Source organism: Pteropus vampyrus, unplaced genomic scaffold (genome assembly GCF_000151845.1).
Source record: "Pteropus vampyrus isolate Shadow unplaced genomic scaffold, Pvam_2.0 Scaffold14, whole genome shotgun sequence".
NCBI lineage: Eukaryota > Metazoa > Chordata > Mammalia > Chiroptera > Pteropodidae > Pteropus > Pteropus vampyrus.
In genome coordinates this window covers 2,232,208-2,251,146 of record NW_011888795.1, presented here as the reverse complement: position 1 = coordinate 2,251,146, position 18,939 = coordinate 2,232,208, and the positions used below count along the sequence as shown (strand labels likewise).

At 34.2% G+C, this 18,939-nt stretch overlaps 1 protein-coding gene across 1 annotated transcript in view; it reads right to left on the bottom strand.

Annotated features, from left to right (window-relative positions):
• The window catches only part of ATP13A4 (ATPase 13A4), a 126,065-nt gene that overhangs the window by 58,440 nt on the left and 48,686 nt on the right, over positions 1-18,939 (bottom strand). Inside the window, exons 3-8 of the mRNA XM_011381415.1 lie at positions 14,744-14,890; positions 10,747-10,817; positions 10,573-10,653; positions 9,298-9,367; positions 8,074-8,208; positions 5,104-5,173 (exon numbers count right to left, since the gene is read on the bottom strand). Of these exons, the coding sequence (XP_011379717.1) occupies positions 5,104-5,173; positions 8,074-8,208; positions 9,298-9,367; positions 10,573-10,653; positions 10,747-10,817; positions 14,744-14,890 (574 nt within the window). The remainder of the gene's footprint in view (positions 1-5,103; positions 5,174-8,073; positions 8,209-9,297; positions 9,368-10,572; positions 10,654-10,746; positions 10,818-14,743; positions 14,891-18,939) is intronic.

The window sequence follows — 18,939 nt, the reverse complement described above, 5'->3', positions numbered from 1 at the left end:
TGGATACTTGCCTGTAAAAAACATGTTTAAGACAATTGGTAAAATATGAATGGGTCTGAGCATTAGTTGGTATTAATATATCAATATCTACCTCTTGATATTAATGTTTGCATTGTCATCTATATAGGAGAATACCCTTGTCTTTAAGAGATGTCTACTAAAGTATATGAGGATTGTGGAGCCACATATCAGCAACTTATTCTCAATGGCCCAGAAAAAAAAGTTATTTGACCTATTTGTGTAACAACTACGTAAGTTTTAAATTATTTTCTATAAAAAAAGGAAGAAAAGACAAATATACATGAGATAACTTGCTCACTTATCTGAATAGAAAAAAAAAAAAATGTTTGCCAGCATATCCTGTTGGCAAGGCCATGAGGAAACAGATACTTTCACACATTTCTGGTGCAAATGCAAACAGGTACAGTGTCAAAGGAAAGAAATTTAGAAATATCTACCTTTCAAAAGTGCAAATGCATTTATTCTTTAACTCAGCAATTTTACTTCTCAAAATCTATACCAAAGATAGACTAGTAAAAATGTGAAAAGACATGTGAACAAGATTTTTTTTAATTATAGCACTATTTTTAAAAATATTTTTTAAATCCTTCAATAGAAAACTGATTGACTAAATAATGGTTCTTCCATGCAAGATAGTACTATAGTGCTGAAATAATAAATAAAGAATATCTACATATCCTGCTATGAAAGGACCCCTATATGTAGAGTATATAAAGCATACACACCAGAAAATATTAGTTAAGTGTGTACGTTATACCCCTGTTGTCTTAAAAAGAGGATATTAATATATATCCTATTATGCAAATATACAACATAGCTATGAATATTATATATTTTTTATTTTTTATATGTAAGAATAAATCATAAACAAACAAAAATAACTATAGAGAGAATGATTACACAAGATAGAAGAGGGAGAGAAATTAGAATTGCCTGAACATCTCTGTCTTACAAATTTAATTTTCAAACCAGGTAGATATTTTATATAATATTTACACAAATCAATACAAAAATACATTTAAAAACTAACATTAAAGTCTAAAGCAAAATGAATAAGATCCTGTTGTTAGTAACCATACACAGAACTACTTTGGGTGATCTTAAAACATGTTTTTTTCCTTAAGTATAATTTGACTATACATTCCTAATGGTACATCATAAACAGGAAAAGAACTCTAAAAGAAATCTTAAATTGTTTTTAGGAATCATATTGTTGCTGGGTGTGTTGGTTCATTATTCTGAGATTATCACGTATAACAGGATAAAGCAAATGAGTAATTTATTGCTGTCATTGAGAACTGGAACTTTTGGTATGGATAAAAGAGAGATAGAAGTACAATCAACAAAGTAAAAAAGCTCATAGTTTTAAGCTTGAATTGGAAATGTCAGTATAATTTCATCAAGTATTTTATTTTAAAAATGTTTTTTCCCAGGCATGTCTTCTGAAAAGGCCTAGTATCAAGTAGTAACACCACGGACATGAGCACTCCATTTTGTGATTGATGGCTCTCAGTACTGTATCAAAGAGCTCTTTGGAAAAAAAGGTATTTTTCTCAGTTTGGAGAAGGAATTGTCCAAGATGAGTTTGGAATACCTTGCCATACCAGAAAGCATTAAAACATTCAAAAACTATTGGGGTCATGTCAAAAGAGCCCAGAAGCCAACCTGAAGAGGCTCTGAAAGGCCGAAGATGGGACAACATGAGCAAGAATAAGAATAAAAATTGCAATGAATAGAAATGTACCAACAATGTTTAACATTATACATCCATAATGACATTTAAAAAATCTTTGGGAAAATGCTAGAGGATCAATCCATTATTTTGAAAGCTGGTACATAAAAGGAAATAATCTGATTTTTTATCCTTTTCTTAAACAAAATGAACCTAAAGATAATGAAATAGTTGAGAAGTGGTATTTCTATTTACAGAAATATTCCACTTCATATCTGAAGATGGCATGGTAGAAATAGAAATTTTAAATTCTTAATGAAATAATAAATTTAGATCATGAGCGTTTATGTCTGCTAATATCACGTACAAAAAAAAAAGACAATCAGATATTATATACCTCTCATTAGAAATACACAATACCAACTAACAAGTATTCTTGCCAAAATTTAAGCCTCAGATCTAACTACCAATTTGGGAGAACTAAAAGGAATAGAAATTACGTAAGACAACTCTTTGAGTATACAATTATTATCATCTGAACTATGGAAACCACAGGACGAACCATTTACTTTCTTTAAGAAAAAATTTGCAAGGAAAGAAATAAGATACAGAGGAGAGGATGTGTCATTTAAAATAAACTTGAATGGTATAATGAAATAAACTTGAAACATCAACCAATTGCAGTATTTGGAGTTTATTTGGATCCTGATTTGAAAATTTGTATATTATATACCATATATATCATAAGTATATATGTAAATATATGTATATACACACTCACATACACACTTGTGATTTAGTTGATAAATTTTTAATGCTGCCTGTATAGTTGATTTTTTTAAATTATGAGAAGTTTTTTATAGATGAGATAAAGGAATTAAAAAGGAATCTTTATTTTTTAAATATATACTGAAACGTTTTTTAATATAATGCTATGGCATCTGGAATACTTCAAAAATAATCCAAAGTAAGGGAGGAAGTATAAGAAGTGAAAAAAAGATTCGATGAGGTGATATCATTAAATCTGGGTGATAGTTACATTGGGTTTAATTATTGTATTCTCTCCATTGTTGTATATGTTTGAAATGTTTCATCGTAAAAAGTTAAGACAAAAAGATGACTAGAACATTTATAAAAACTGAAGATTCACTTCCAGCTAAGATGTAACAAAAAGGACCAGATTTATCTTTCCATCTGAAACAACCAAAAGCCATACAAAATATAGGAAACAATGGGTTTTAGACACTGAACATAAGCGACAGAAGAAATGGGGAACAAACGAAGGTGTCTTACAGTTGCTCAGCTTACTGCCTTTAGAGTTTTTTCAGGCCACTATGGAGGACGGGGGAACCCAAATAAAGTCCAGAGGACTCCCTGAGTTCAGTACAGAGATGAGAGTCTGTGGAGATTAAGATGGCGTGAGTTCACAGAACAGAGTACTGGAGAGAAGACCACTGCCCAGAAGTAGAGCCACAAAGACCGGCAGAGGCCCCTCTTTAGTATTGAGCAGACTAATAATCAGCACATGAATGTGAGGGAACTACTAGCAAATGAACAATAGGACACTTATATTCAAAAATATCATTTACAATAGCATAAAAATATGAAATATTTAGTAGTAAATTGGAGAAAGAATGTAAAAGACTCATACATTGAAACCTGTAAAACATTATTAAAGGAAATTAATGAAGACCTAAATACATGGAGAAATATACTATATATATGGGTCACAAGACTCAAATTTGTTAATATGTCAATTTTCCACAAAATGATTTATAGATTCAACATAATTCCAATCAAAATCTCAGCATGATTTTTGGTAGAAATTGACAAATTGATTCTAAAAGTCATAAGGAAATGCAAAGGGCCCCAAATTGCCAAAACAATACTGAAAAAGAAGAACAAAGCTGGAGGCCTAACATTATTTTATTTCAAGACTAATTATAAAACTATATTGTGTGGCATTGGTATAAACGCAGGCAAATAGATCAGTAGAATAGAATGGAGAGACCAGAAATAGATCCACCCATGTATAGATAACTGATCTTTGACAAAGCTGCAAAGGCAATTCAATGGAAAAAGAATGGTTTTTTTCAACAAATGAAATTAAAACATTTGGAAGATCTGTTTCAGAAAAAAAAAAAAACAAAAAGCAAAAAAACGCACACACCTAAAACTATGAAACTTCTAGAAGACAATGTAGGAAATCTTGATAGCCTTGGATTAGACAAAGATGTCTTAGATATGACACAAAAAGCATGATCCACAAAGAAAAAATTGATAAACTGGCCTTTAACAAAGGTAAAACATCTGCCCTTTGAAAGACACTGTGAAGAGAATGAAAAGATGTTATAGACTGAGAGAAAATATTTGCAAATTATATCTGATAAAGGACTTGTATCCACGATATAGTAAGAAATCTAAAAATTTAATGAGAAAACAATCTGATAAGGAAGAGATTTGAACAGTGATTTCACCAAAGAAGATATAGAAATAACAAATAAGTGCTTGAAAATATGTTTAATGCCATTAGTCATTAGAAAAGTGCAAATTAAAACAACAATGAGTTATAACCATACATCTGTTAAAATGGCTAAAATTTAAAAGATTGACATGTTGAATGTTGACAAAAATGTGGAGTCACTGGAGCTTTCATCTGCTGGTATGAATGTAAAGTGGAAACAGTTGGCCATTTCTTTAAGAGTTAAACATTTTTCTATCACATAATCCAGCCGTCCCACAGTTAGATATTTTCCCATAAGAAATTAAAGTGCATGTCCATACAAAGACTGAAATCCCACAGTGGCGTTATTTGTAACAGTCGAAAACTGGAAATAACCCAAGTTTTCATCAACAGGTGAATGGATGGACAAATCCATACAATGGGATTCTTCTCAGGAATAAAAAGAAATGAACCACTGATATATTTAACAAAGTGTATAGATTTCAAAAGTTTATAAACTTTACTGTATTATAAAAGACAAAAAAACACACACTGTACAATACCATTTATATAAAATTCTAAACATGCACACTTGTTACCTGAGGATGGGGATGAGTAGAAAGAACTTAAGAGGGAAGATTATAAACAGGCACAAGGCAACTATTGGGGATAATTGTCATTATCATTATCTCAGTAATAATTTCACAGGTGTGTACGCATGTCAAAACTATCGAATTGCATACTTTAAATACGTTTTGTTTATTCTATGACAATTTTACCTCAATAAAGTTTTTTTTTTTAAGGTGAGATCTCAAATTTCTCATCTCTAAGTAAATGTAAAAGATGCAAATAAAGGAAAAGATGCAAATAAAGATGAGAGTACAATTAGGAACAATTAGAAATATAATTTTAAATCCTTTTCTGATTCCATATGGACAATATATAAATCTAAAATAATGAGACTTACCTTTTCTCTCACATACAGAAACTGTAATGTTATTATGTGACTCAACTAGATGGTGGAGTTTTACAGATTGCTGAAAAAGAAGGGAACATAGAAAAAGTCTTATCTTCTTGAGGTTAGGTACCAGGTATTACTCAGTAAATTGCTAGCCTTCTTTAATGACGTCTTATTGCTAACTGAATGTACTTGCTAAAGACAAGACTGAACAGCTTCTTGCTCAATTATAAAAGCATCTAACTTGTGCTGTTCACCCAGCAATAAGGTGTATATGTTTTTCAGGAGAAACGAATTTCCCAGCATGCTCTTCCACTCAAGAGTTTTTGATAACCATAAATTTGTGTTTTATTCTTTAAGTAGATAGATAACATCAAGGACTTTGATCATTCAAAATATGTATTTATACAGAGAAAGGCAAATACCATATAATCTTACTTATATGTGCAATCTAAATAACAAAATAAATGGATAAACAAAACCGAAACAGACTCATAGATACAGAGAACAAACTGATGGTTGCCAGATGGGAAGAGGGTTAGGGGGATGGATAAAAAGGTGAAGAGATTAAAAAGTACAAATTGTTTTTGTTATGAAAAAATACAGCATAAGGAATATAGTCAGAAATATTGCAATAACTATATATAGTGCCAGATGGCTTCCAGACTAATGGGAAGGCAGTACTTTATAACAAATTACATAAATGTCTAAACACCAAGTTGTACACCTGAAACTTATATAAAAAATATTGAAAGTCAACTGTAATTAAAAATAAAAAATAAAAAATCAATTAAGTGAATAAGTAATAGGGGAAAGGAAAAATATAAGTCGTAGAAAGAAAGTACCCCACCTAGGGTACATACAGCACATCACACCTGCTAAATTTATTTTGATTGCAGATAAATGATTTACAGCTATCAAATAAAGATTGCCAAAGATATTGCTATATACTTTCTCTAATAGGCATTTTCTTCACTATAAAAGTAATAAAGTTTCATTGTTTTAAAAAAATTGAAAACAATAGCAAACTAGAAGAAATATTCTCTCAAAACACAATGCCACTACATCTATCCAATTTTTGTAGCATGTTTCAAGAAATTTTTAAGGACTTTTAAAATACTAAAATAAAAGGACTTTTTAAATACTAAAATAAAAGATATGTGTTTATACCTAAATAGCTTCAAAAACTAAGCATTATTTCAGTTTTGGGATATCCTATATGAAAGTTTTTAATCTATAACTTTTTAAGAAGTTTGGTGGTTCTTGCTGTTTCCTCATAGTATTAATTATTCGAATACATGAAATATATGAGACATTTGGATATACTTGTAATTTATATATATTTATAAACACACATCTATGTGGATGTGTGAAAAGATAGATGGTTTTAATAGTAGAAAAGACCAGAAACAACTTAATATTATCAATATAAGCCTGGTTTAAAAATTATGGTACATCTAGAGAAAAAAATAGTTATGCAGCTATGGAAAGAAATTCAAGACATATTAGGTGAAAGTGCAAATGCCAACAGTGTACATAGTGTACTTCCATTTGTGTAAAATAAATTAACATGTATGAGTTTAATATTTCTGAAAGTACATAGAACATCTAGTCCCAGTAGATGCTTCTTGAAAGACAACCTGGACACTGGGAGCACTAAAGTAGGAGGATTATTTACTTTTCATTTACACAGTTTTATTCTGTTTGAAATTCTTTTATTTTATCCATATATTGCTCCTTTTATTAAGAAAATAACTAGTTAATTTAAAAAATAATTTTAAACTATCTATGGGCCTTAAGAGCATAGTGGTGACCTTAAAAAGAGCTGTTAAAATGGAGTCATGAGAAGAATCCAGATCAGTATAGGTGAGAAGTGAGAGGGAGATGAGTAAATGATGACAATGTGCATAAAGAACTGAAGTTTTACTGTAAAAGGGAGAAGAAAGGTAAAGTAGCAGCTAAAGGTAGGAGCATGGTCAAGAGAAGGGATTGTTTCATTCATTTGGTTTTTTTAAGCTGAGAGAAGCTCAAGCATATTTAAGTGCTGATGAGAAGCTTCTTGTGGAGAGGGAGCAAGAAGGGGTCATCCATTAACTGAATAAACACTCTAAGAAGGCAAGAGAGTATGCTCCCAAGACAGGCCAAGGACACTTCCTTTTCTGTAATGAGATGTCAGGGCAGCAGGAAGATGAAGACATGGGTCATTTGGCAGTCAGAAATTTTCAGAACAAGTCAGAAATCAGTTGAACAAATTTTCAGTCAGAACAAGTCAGAAATCAGTTGAACAAATTTCTGTCTCATGGCTTTTATCTTTGTGAAACAAGCGGTGAGATTATCTGCTTAATTAGAGGAAAAGTGGAACATGGGCAGTTGGCCATCTCAGAAACTTAAAGAGAGATGTGTTTGTAAACCTTAATTTCAAAGACTAGGAAAGCACATTGGCCAGAGACATATAGAAAGCTTCCTCAGATGAGGCTGGCATTCATGGTTTCTAGTGAAATCAAACAATCCGTTCTATGTGGTTTTTCCCCAAGAGCACCTAGAACCCTATGTAGGCTACAGAAAGCCAAGAGTTGGATTTTACAAATAAGTATCAATCAAACATAAAGGACAAAGGAGTTAATATTATACAGAGACTCCTTCGCCTTCCACTTCCCTTCCACCATCTTCAAAATCCAACAGTATTCTCTGGATATATTTTTTTCACTTAATCACGATTCATAAATATGTGCATATTTTTATGGCTAATCAGTGTGAGTAAGATAAAGAGAGGGAAAAAGTAACTTTAAAAGTTAAGACCTGGGATGTGAGAAGGAAAAAGACTTACAGTTGAGCATCAACTATTGTGCTAAGTATTTACAAACTTGGTCTCATTTATTATGGAGTAGACAATGGCTATTTCCTGATTCTCCTAACAAAATTTCAATAAAGTTCCTACTGCTCTCTTTCTGAGACCATTGGATTGGTGGGAAAACTTACCTCTCTGAGATCATATACTGTCAAAGCTATGGAAATGACGGACATGAGTATGATGGCAAAAGCATATTCCTTGTAATCTTCACTAAACCACAAACAGACACTGAAGAGTTGAAATATGTAAAATGGATTTAAAACCTGTTGGTAGACATAAAAACAGGAAGCAAGGGTGATATTTAGGCTTTACACTTAGCTATTCATTGACTTATTTGTTTTCATAATCATCTCTATGACACAAATCATCCCACACAATACTGTTGTTACATTTATTCAGCAATTGCCTTGTGCCAGACACTGCACTAAGCAACTTCACCTGAATTTGCTCATTTTATTCCAAAAGTTACTTTATTAACCACGTGTCATTACTTATCTCCATTTTAAAGATAAAGAAACTGAACCTTAGATCTTGAGAAACTTCCCTAGGATCACACAGCTGTGACTTACAGACCAGAACTTGAACCCAAGCAACCTAGCCTCAGAGCACCTAATTTAAATCACTGCTACACCTTATAATTTAAAAAGTAACATCTCATGTATCCTCATGTTGACCATCACAACAGTATGTAAAGAGTAGATATTTACATGACTAACATTTCCAATTTATGGACTTTTGGCAGCCTGACATATTAGTTCAGGTTTTCAAAGTTAAATGCTTTCTGGTCTATTGTTCTCTATGACACATCTGCCATATTTGAAGCCATTAAAGTGCTTTTTAGACTAGTAGATGAGTTGAAGGCTACATTTACTTATAAGAGCCAAGCTGAAAGTGATAAGCTATAACTGAACATGTAGAACACTGTGGGAGAGATCAATAGAACTAACTAATAAGTCTGAACACACGATTTTCTTCCTAGAATTTTGGATGCTGAGAAATGTATATGTTTCCTGTAAGAAAAGAATGTGGATTCAAATTTTTATTATTATTTTAGTTTCATGAAGTTGAGGCCGACTAAGAGGCAAAAGATTAAAAAAGAAAGAGAATTTGAGCTCATCCAGTCATTAGACGATACACGGGCACGTGAGCATCTTATCCCATACTGTCAGGCAATGTGTACAAAAGACTGACTTCAAGAAAAAAGAGTGAAGATATATGAAGACAATATGCTTGGCATTCTTTTAAAACTATCTCAAATTACGATTACTTATTAACAAGTAGCATTCTTGACCATTTGACTAGAACCAAGCTTCTCTATTTTCTATCCAGCACCAAAAGAAAGTACCGATTACCTCCTTGATGAGCAGTTTCCAAATTGGCGTGATTTCAACATCAATAGTATTAGGTCCACATATTAACCTCCTACAGGGAGAGATCACAGATCACTCAATTACTGAAAACAAAAATGAAACTCATTTCTTACCCATTCAAAAAAGGCTCTATTTCATGTTCACTGTCTTACTTATGAGATCGGCATAAACCTCTCTTGCCACGTAACACCTCCGTCCTTCTCAAAATAACTGGAGAGGATTATCAGGGTGCAAAAGCAATAAACATAATCATATTACATCTACTGAACACTTTCTGAGATCTAAATATCCCCCTCCTGGTAACTTGGGTATTTATTATTAGCAATTGTCTCATTCGAGTGTTTCAGGATTGACACTCTCTCAATTCTGATTCTCCCCTACTCTGGCTCCATAGAAGTGGGAAAGGGAAGTCAACAGGAGAGAATAATTCTACTGATAATGAATACTGTACTCACCTTCCTACTCCTGTTCTGTTCTTGAAAGCTGCAAAATGTGTTTCAATGTGAGTGAAAGGTGTTGGGTTTTTAAAAATAGCTCTATACACGGAGTTATAAAGCCCTTTAATTGAAAACCAAGAGGTGTGTTTGTTGTTGTTGTTGTTGTTGTTGCTGTTGTTGTTTGATAATGTACAGCAATGACCTTTTATGAGTTATTTTGCTATTGAGAACACTAACCACTCTCTCTGTGCCTTCTAGACATTCAAATACAATAGCTTGGCCAAATGTATTAGAGAAGTGCTTCTCAAACTTTAATCAGTAACTGATTTGGCATTGTGGAACTACAGGTCTTGCATGATATTCTTCTGCTGCTCCATAATTATCATTTAACTCTGTTATATTAGTATAATATATACTTCCTGATTACAATCAAAACTGGCTCAACCTTATTATTACAACAACTTTGAGGAGCCTTGTATAGAGTAGAAAGAGCACTGAACTTAGAGTAAGGAGTGTGAGACTTAGTTCTTTCTCTATCATTTCCCATCTGTGTGACCTTGTCCAGGCCATTAAACCTTTCTGAGCCTCAGATTTCTTAGGATGTTATATTGGGATGAAGAGGGTGTCTGTTCTACTTCTCCCAGAAGGTTGCTCTGAAGAAGTGAGATAAAAATATATGTGAAGACATTTAATTTAATAATACTAAGTATTACAATGTTTTCTGATATTGATCAGTTAAGATAACTATTAACTGGGCTCTCTATTTGGCTAACTTGTAAGTGTTCTTTTGAGGTGATATAGATAACAATATGCATGGTACCTAATTTCTTGTTCTTCTCTTGTCAGACCTGATCCAAATTTTAGGTGTATCTTGGCAGAACTGAGCTGGTCTTCCAAAGATCTAAAATAATAATAATGAGAAAGACATATTTAGCCATAATATTTTGGAGATGATATATTTTTTTCTTTGGATGCAATTGCTGAAACAACTTACCCAATTTTCTGGAACTGTCCTTCTAAGTTGTTCCAGACATATCTTATTTTCTGCACTTTTATACATCTCACCTACAAAAGAAAAGTACTAAGGAAGTCTCTAGTTTGAGGATCGGCAAATATATAGCAATTCAGTGGCTAAAGAAGCATTTATGGAAGAAGTAAAGATAAAGCCCTACTATACTTATTTAAAATTTTATCTTTTCTTTACTTATCTTATTCTTTTCTACTACATAAATGGCATTCTTTATTAGAAGTCATCATTCAGTAGCCTGTATCGTGGGCTTACTATATGAGTAAGTATATGAATAAAACTTGGTCTCTGCATTCTACTGTTTTATAACTTACCAATGGAAAAAATGCATTACAAAAAAGAAAAAAGAAAACCGTAGCATACAGTCAAATATGTACATGTCAAAGAAATAAAAATATAATAAAATAAAAAGTATAGTATTGAAATGCTATAGATATATGGAGAGGGCTGATGACAGAAGGCTTCGTGGAGAAGATCTGAGCTGCAGCCTTGAAGGACTGCAATAATTTTGCTCAGATGAAAAGGGAAGAGGGCATTTCAAAGAAATGATGCACTAGTTAGTTGCGGCAAGGGGCGAGTGAGTGGGCCTGTTTGAGGAATGGTGAATGAGGCTAGAAAGATAACTAAGGATCAGACTATACTGATTTAGATGCTAAGATGAGGTACTTAGGACTTTATCTTGTAGGCAATAAACTTAGAGTAACCTATAAAAGAGACACCAGAAAAGATTAGGCTGGTAGTAGGTACTAGGAGAGAGCTAAGAGGTTTTTGCAAGAAAATGTGCTCTAGGAAGTGAGAGTTTGAGGGTAGTGGCCGTGGAATAGAAAGGAAATGTTAATACTTATGACATTTATGGCTTTGTTTTTGATCTTTTAAAGCAACTTTATATAAGAATCTGAATCTTCAGTAACTAGTGATCTAATTAAGCACAAAGAAAAACAGTGAGACTGTCATATTGCTATGGTTATAACATCATTTTGCCTATTGGAAACAACTGGGGAGCTTTAAAAAAATATCCACCTCTAAGAGGTTCTGATTTCATTTGTCTGAGGTGCAGCCTGAGTATAAATATTTTTAAATTTTCTCAAGTAATTCTAACGTGCAGCCAAAGTTGAGAAACAGCAGTCAACACTTCATTTTACAGCTACTGTGATGATTGTGTCCTTTAGAAATTAAATCTCTTTGCAAATCAGTTTCTCAATGAATAAGTTGAGGCAACTGGCCAGATTATTTCTAACTTCCACTGAAACTTCTCTGAATATGTTCTCTACCTATAAATATTATAGTTGGTATAACCATTAGATAAAATGCTAAAACTGGGAAGAACATATAGCTGATACATAATAAGCGCTCAATACATTTTTTATTAAATGAAAAATTGTTTTGTATGACCACAGGTCAGCTAGAAATAGAGCCTAAATTCCTCAGCTTCAAGATCTGGGTTACCTTAAATGAATCTTAATCCTGTTTAATAAATATATGTATGTGTGTGTGTGTGTACACAGTGCACTCCCATGCACACATTCATAGTCACCAAGTAAGAGTGTTAAATCCTGTATTTTTCTTTTACAGAATGAATTTATTTCAATGAGGTTGGTTGCGTAATAAATTTTATAAAAATAAATTCTATGTTCCGATTGATTTTCAGTATTAAATTGGAGTTAATTGCCAGTGGGAATGATTCTTCTTCCTTCACAAGCTGCGAATTAAGAGTGAGGAAGAGTGTTTGAAAGTAATCAGCCTGGGGTGTGTTAATTGTCACAGCCCACCTTGGAAACTCAAGTTTTTTGCTCATATCTTTCTTTCCTTTCCAGTAGTCCCAGCAATTCTGCAAATAGAGCTGAACTATAATTACAACTATAGTTTTTTGAGTATGTGGGAGCTTTTCACACCTTATCATTAGTCTTTTTCATCACCCTGTGGTAGGACAGCTATTATTTTCATCTTCACTTCACCCCTCACGTTCACTTTGACTAAATAACTTGCCCAAGATTATATCTATTAAAAAGCAGGGCTGGAATTCAAACTCAAACTCATCTGGTTCCAAAGTCCAGTGTCTCCGAGGAACTAATAGTCAACCTAGACTGAGAAGAAGGCCTAAAAATCCTATAACTTCCACGAATCAAGTTGTATAAAGGGAGGGTTTCTTACATTATTAAGTCTATAAGTTCAAAATTCGTGTTGGAAAAAATTTACAGGGCAAATGAGGATAAAATATGAAGCCAGTGCCAAGTTAGAGAACCTAGATCAAGAGGCTGTGAAACCACAAGCTGAGATTGACAAAATTATAGAATATAATAGAAACAAAACACCAGCAGATGAAGGCAGCGATAATAAGGAATAAAGAGGTTACTGATAAGTTTTACCTTAGGTCAGAAAATTGAAAATCTCATTAACTCCTGACAAATTCCTCACAGAGTTTCTCTGCTTACCTTAGCCCCTTCAGAGGCTCTAGAAACTGGTAAGAGGATATTCAACATAATATTTGCAAGAGATGAAGTTTATTTGCCCATTTCCCAGAACTTCAGACCAAGAAACAATAATTAGGAAACCAGAGATCCGCTGTAGAGTGAATTTCATCTTTCCGCTCAGAACCAGGAAGCTTCCCCCTCCCCAGGCTTCCTGCTCTTCATTTCTAATTGGAACATGTTTAACAGGTTAGCCACTGGGTTTCAGTATTGCATGTAATCCTACAAGATGGTACTTAGAGTCTCCTCTTAGTCTGTGCTTGCTAACTTGACAAGGTTGTTTGCTGCTGTCTCTACACTCCCCCTAAATGGCTCTGAATGGTTATCATTTTGGTATTGTTATTATTGTTATTTGTTGTCATGGCTGTGAGATCTCCAATTTTAATGAAAGTTTCAGTTCTTTATGAATATAGTTTGTTACAGTTCACAAATCACCCTAATATCCATCTTCTCATTTTAGGTTCAAACAGCCCTGAGAAACAGGCAAAGATGGAGTTATTGCTCTAATTTTATAAATAAGAAATTCAAGGCCCAGACAGGCTATAACTAGCCAAACTCCCCATACCATATGCTAGTAAATGAAGATATCAAGCTTGGATGCGAGAATGTTGCACTTCGAGACTTCTGCCCTTTTCTCACGTTTTCTTTGTTTACTTGAACATTTCTTCATTTCTCTGTCCACTTATTTGTATGATGCAATTAAAGATACTGGAAATTAGTAATACTCTGAGGCCATGTCAATGAGGCTGTTGAATGGCCACCTAACAGATTAAGCAATCTGTTAGTTGCAGGTGCTTGACCTCTTTTGTTTTTGTTTGTTTTGACAGTTAAGATGATTGAGTAATAACAACTGACAATACAAAAACTGTTCTGCAATTGACTATTATTATTGTTTTAAATTGACCTTGAGCTCCTAAAACTAATTTAAACAACTGACTACACATATATAAATTTAAGAGAAAACAGTCTGTCCTATAAATATGTTCTTATGTGAATGTTAACTAATCATAATCTAAGTAGTATCCATTTACTATGGAGAAGAGGGAGTAACTCAAATACATTTGAATGACAGATTCAAAATAAAGTCATCTTGCAGGCATAGCAAACTCCCTGGGATATTCCTGAGTGATTACCTTTACTATAAGATAAACCCTGTTATATAGATTATGATGCAGGGCCTGATGCTACTAAGAGCTAATATCTATGACCATTTACTACATATTTGGTACCATATTGATCTTGTTTTCCTGAATTTATTAAATTTCATCAATTAATATTACAGGTAGGCATGCTCATCATTTTACACATGAAAAAACTGAGGCTCAGCAGAGTTTAATAATTGATTTAAGGTTGTCATCGAGGTTGCACATAGTCATTTATAATGTTCCACACTGTCAATTGAAGGATGACACAGTGGAGAATCTGAATTTAACTTTATAGTTTTTTAGAGAAAAATAAATTTATCTAGCATCAGCAGTAGCCATAAATGTACTTACCTTTAGGTCTGGCTTTCTGATGGCTCTATTTATGATATACTCCTCATCTGTAATGAGAGGGTGGTCAGGAGTGAGACCAAATGCGCTGTTTACTGCTGACAGGTAGATCCACATTACCTTTTTCCAAGAGTAAGTTTGGAATTCATCCTGAGGAAATAGACACCACAACCCCAGTGAAATTAAGTGAAGTCATTAGGCTAAAATTCAACCTGAAAAACATCATTTTAACATAATTCGATAAGTTTATGGAGTTAACAAATATTCTATACAGAATTATATAACTTTGAAAGCTGGTAGATACAGAGCCTTGAAGGGAAAGTCTCATTATCGCTTATTGAGCAATCTGGATGTGAATATGAGGCACTGACACAAGCAGCAAAGCTCGAGTCGAGAGGCAGATTCGCAGGTAAGAGCTAGTTTTCCCTATTATTCCTCAAACATGTGGCTACAGCCAGAAGCAGAATTCCACAGGAAAAAAAAAAAAAAGTTTTTCAAAGATTTATGTAGGTCTCTGAGGGTGAGGAAACCTGGTTAACTAAACCATCCCATTTCCAGGATTAATAGCTTGACTTCAATTCCACTTCTTCCAGAATACCTCTCACTGGGTGTGGGGCGGGGGGAACTGCCATTATATTAACTTCAAAAGATTCTTACTGTCCCTCTCCTATGCTCCTAACTCCTTTCTGACTAATATTATCTTGGTTCTTTTAGACTATTTTGAAGATAGTGACCTTTATATCCCATCCATGTGGACAACTGCAATCTGCTCAGTGAGAGTCTAATGAATTGATGGAAAAAAGATTGAATGTATGGACTGAACATGCCCAAAGGTAACTGTCAAGCTGTTAGCGCAGGTAGAATTAAAGAAAGTACCTTCTTTCCTGACCCTAACTGAAGCTGCTTCTCTTTGCAGTTCACTGATGACTTCATCACAGGATCAAACTAAGAGAGCAGTACTGGATTGAGTAATAGATGCCACAATGGTTCCTTAGAGATCTATACAATAACAGTGATAATTAACAGTGGTTAAATGGGTAAATATGACTACACATAAAACCCACTTGAATGCTTGGTAAACCTCAGGAGCTAGGAAGAATAGCAGGTGAAGTCAAACCTAGGAAACAATTTGATGCCTGGGGAATATAAGTCAGAGCTGGGAATTGTCTTTACCACACCCACTTTTGCTATAAAGACTGAGCTGACTCTGCAAAAGGCAGAGAGAAGATATTTAGTTGTTGTAGCTAAATCTCTTACACTGATTCTCAAGAGAAGCCCATCTCCGTGACTTTGCTCCTGCTGCTTCCTTAACCTGGGATTCACATCCTCCTTTCCTCTCTTTAGGTTTTCATATGGCTAGATCCTGAGCATCCTTCAGGGTCTATCTTAAAGTTTATATCTTGAGACCCCTAATTTCTCTGGGGGACCTTTCCTCTAAACCATCGGGATATGGAGATTCTAATCACATTCTACCCATTGTATTACCTTTCATTTTATCACTCTTCTTGGACTGTGGGTGGACATGTGTCTGATGTATGTCTGTACTCCAGCCAGGTCTAGTGCTGACTGTGTGTGTGTGTGTGTGTGTGTGTGTGTGTGTGTGTGCGCGCGCGCGCGCATGCACATTCACACGCATGAGAGAGAGAGAGAGAAGGAGATGGGAGGAGGGGAGAAAGCAAAGCAAAGGAAACATGGAGGGGAAGAGAAAGGAAGGGAAGGAAGAGAAAGGAGGAAAAGATAGAGAAGAGAAGGGAAGGAGAGGGGAAAGGAAGAGAGAGAGGAGAGGAAGAGAGAAAAAACCTCAGTAGAAATCTGAAAGTTAATAAATTAATTTTTAAATGAGTAAAATTGGCTATTACCCCATTGTAAAAAAAAAAAAAAAAAGACTACTAAATCAAATCAAATCAAATTTGTATGGAATTACCTTCCAAGCCTAAGAATGACTGAAGATGGCTAAATTTCCAATGACTGACTCATTTAACTGGTGGACATGTTCTAGGTGTTGTGGAACCAAAGACCTTGAACACACCTTGACATAATTTATCATTATAGGGCTTTGCCTTTGAGCACATCAAAGGGGGCTTTGTTATGAGAAAGATTTTGAGAACTACTGGCCACCAAGTGAAGGCAGGTAGGAAAACCGCTACTCTTGGTCCTCTTAAGTGAAATAAAATAATAATTACTAATATTCATCATTATTTAGCATTTTATAAAAAAATTTTGTGTCAGTTATCTCATTTTAGTCACAGTTCTCCAAAGTTAGTATTATTATCTCCATTTTTCAGGTGAAAAAACTCTCCATCAGCAAGACCAAGAACTATTCAAGCCAGTCTGGTATGGGTAGCAAGGGACAACTGAGATCTGAAGTCAGGTCTTCCTACTTCCAATCTTGACTCCTTCAACTTGTTTTGACAAGTTCTCCATGAAGTTTGTGGCTCATGTATAAAAATCACCTTGAATTCCATACTTTGTAACAAATAATACCCAATTCTTAGAATCTCTGCTCTCTTGGCCACAGAAAATCTGATTCTCTAAATCAAGCTGTCACTACTCTTCCTGAGTGACAGAAAATACATGTCTAGATTGTAATGCCTAAAAAGGGAAAAGCAAAGCTAAGCATTGGAACTCCCAAGCTCTCACAAGCCAATATTAATCCAATGCACCAACTGTATGTCTTAGTCTAGGTGAGTATTAAAGACTGAAATTCATCAGTATGCCTCCATTTAATTATAGCCTATAGCATATTAAAATGACGATGCTTGGATATATTTGCCTTTAAGCTTATTTTCTGTCATCCCCTTGAGCCTTGGGCCCTATAACTCATAATTCTGCATAATTCAAAGTAGAATTCTATAGACTAAATAAAGATAATACATGAGGCAACCATTTTTCTTAGAGTAAGGTAGTGATGAAGACTTTTTTCTTGCTTACTATCCTATTTAAAACTCTATAAAATCATCTATATTTTTAAAGGAATTCACCCAACTCTTTAAGGGGAGAAAAAGGGCAAAGAAATTAAGAAAAAGTGTTTAAAGTGTGTCAATGTGAAGTGGTCACTCCAAGTAACAAAATTAACTTCTCTCAGTTTTCAGTTTGGTCCAGTATGGAAAGAGCACAACTCCTTCCTGAGTTCAAATCTCAGCTCCAAAGAGTCTTGAAAAATCATTGTAACTCTCTAAACCTAATTTTCTTTATATGGCAAGTGGAGATGATAATACCACATTTCATGGATGTTTGAAGGATTAAAGACAATAATGCGTGATGCCCCTGGTCCCAGGTCTGGCCCATAGCTGAGTGCAACAAACACTATTTGGGTATAGCCTTGTCCCTCATTTATCACAGTATAGTGTTCCTAAGATCTTTCTGTAAACAGGAACTTACTTTCCCTTTGAGGAAACTTTAGAATCTCTGCGAGTCTTTTTATTTGTTTTTCCTTTTTGGAAAAGAAACATCTTTACCTGGAAATGGCTATTTCCACTTCAGTCTATTTCCCAGCTCTCTCAAGCAGTTAATGATCTGTAAAATACTTACACGTACCAGAGGAGCTACCATTTTAAATAATTGCTTTGTAGTACAAATAATCCAAACTGTGTGCCTGGTAAAGCTAGACTTTGAACACCTCATGTCTCATTTAGCAGATTTACCTCCTCTTTCCCAAGAGAATTAACCAGATCAGTCCTTGAACTCTTAAGAGTAGGATTTAAAATAATTCAAGAGTGCATTTCAAAGAATTGAATGCACACAGAGGACCCATGTTTGACCTGAACAGAAAGATAGAGAAGAAAACCTGGGCATTTTTTATTTCCTGCGGCCTTGCACTTCCTGAACCTGAAAATGACAGACTTTTATATTTGAGTGAAGTGAATGACCTTACTCATCTTCTTCCAACCTTTTGCTATAAGCACCTCATCTCTTGGAACTTAAAAGCAGTGTAATGGTCACTTTAAGTTAAGGCCGTGCTGTGACATCCTCTTGTGTAGAAGTTCACTCCATAACCATGTACTTTTGAGTTTGCCTTAAAAAGAAAAAAGTAACCCATGGCAAAGTTCTTAAGAGACATTAGAAAATCAGTACTTTTCACTTGGAGATGGGTACATTGCAATGCTAAAAAGTTGGACTCTGAGTTGAAGTACTTAGAGAATTACCGATAACGTAGTAACTTACATTACTCCGGCTCTTTTAAAAACACTGCACTACCT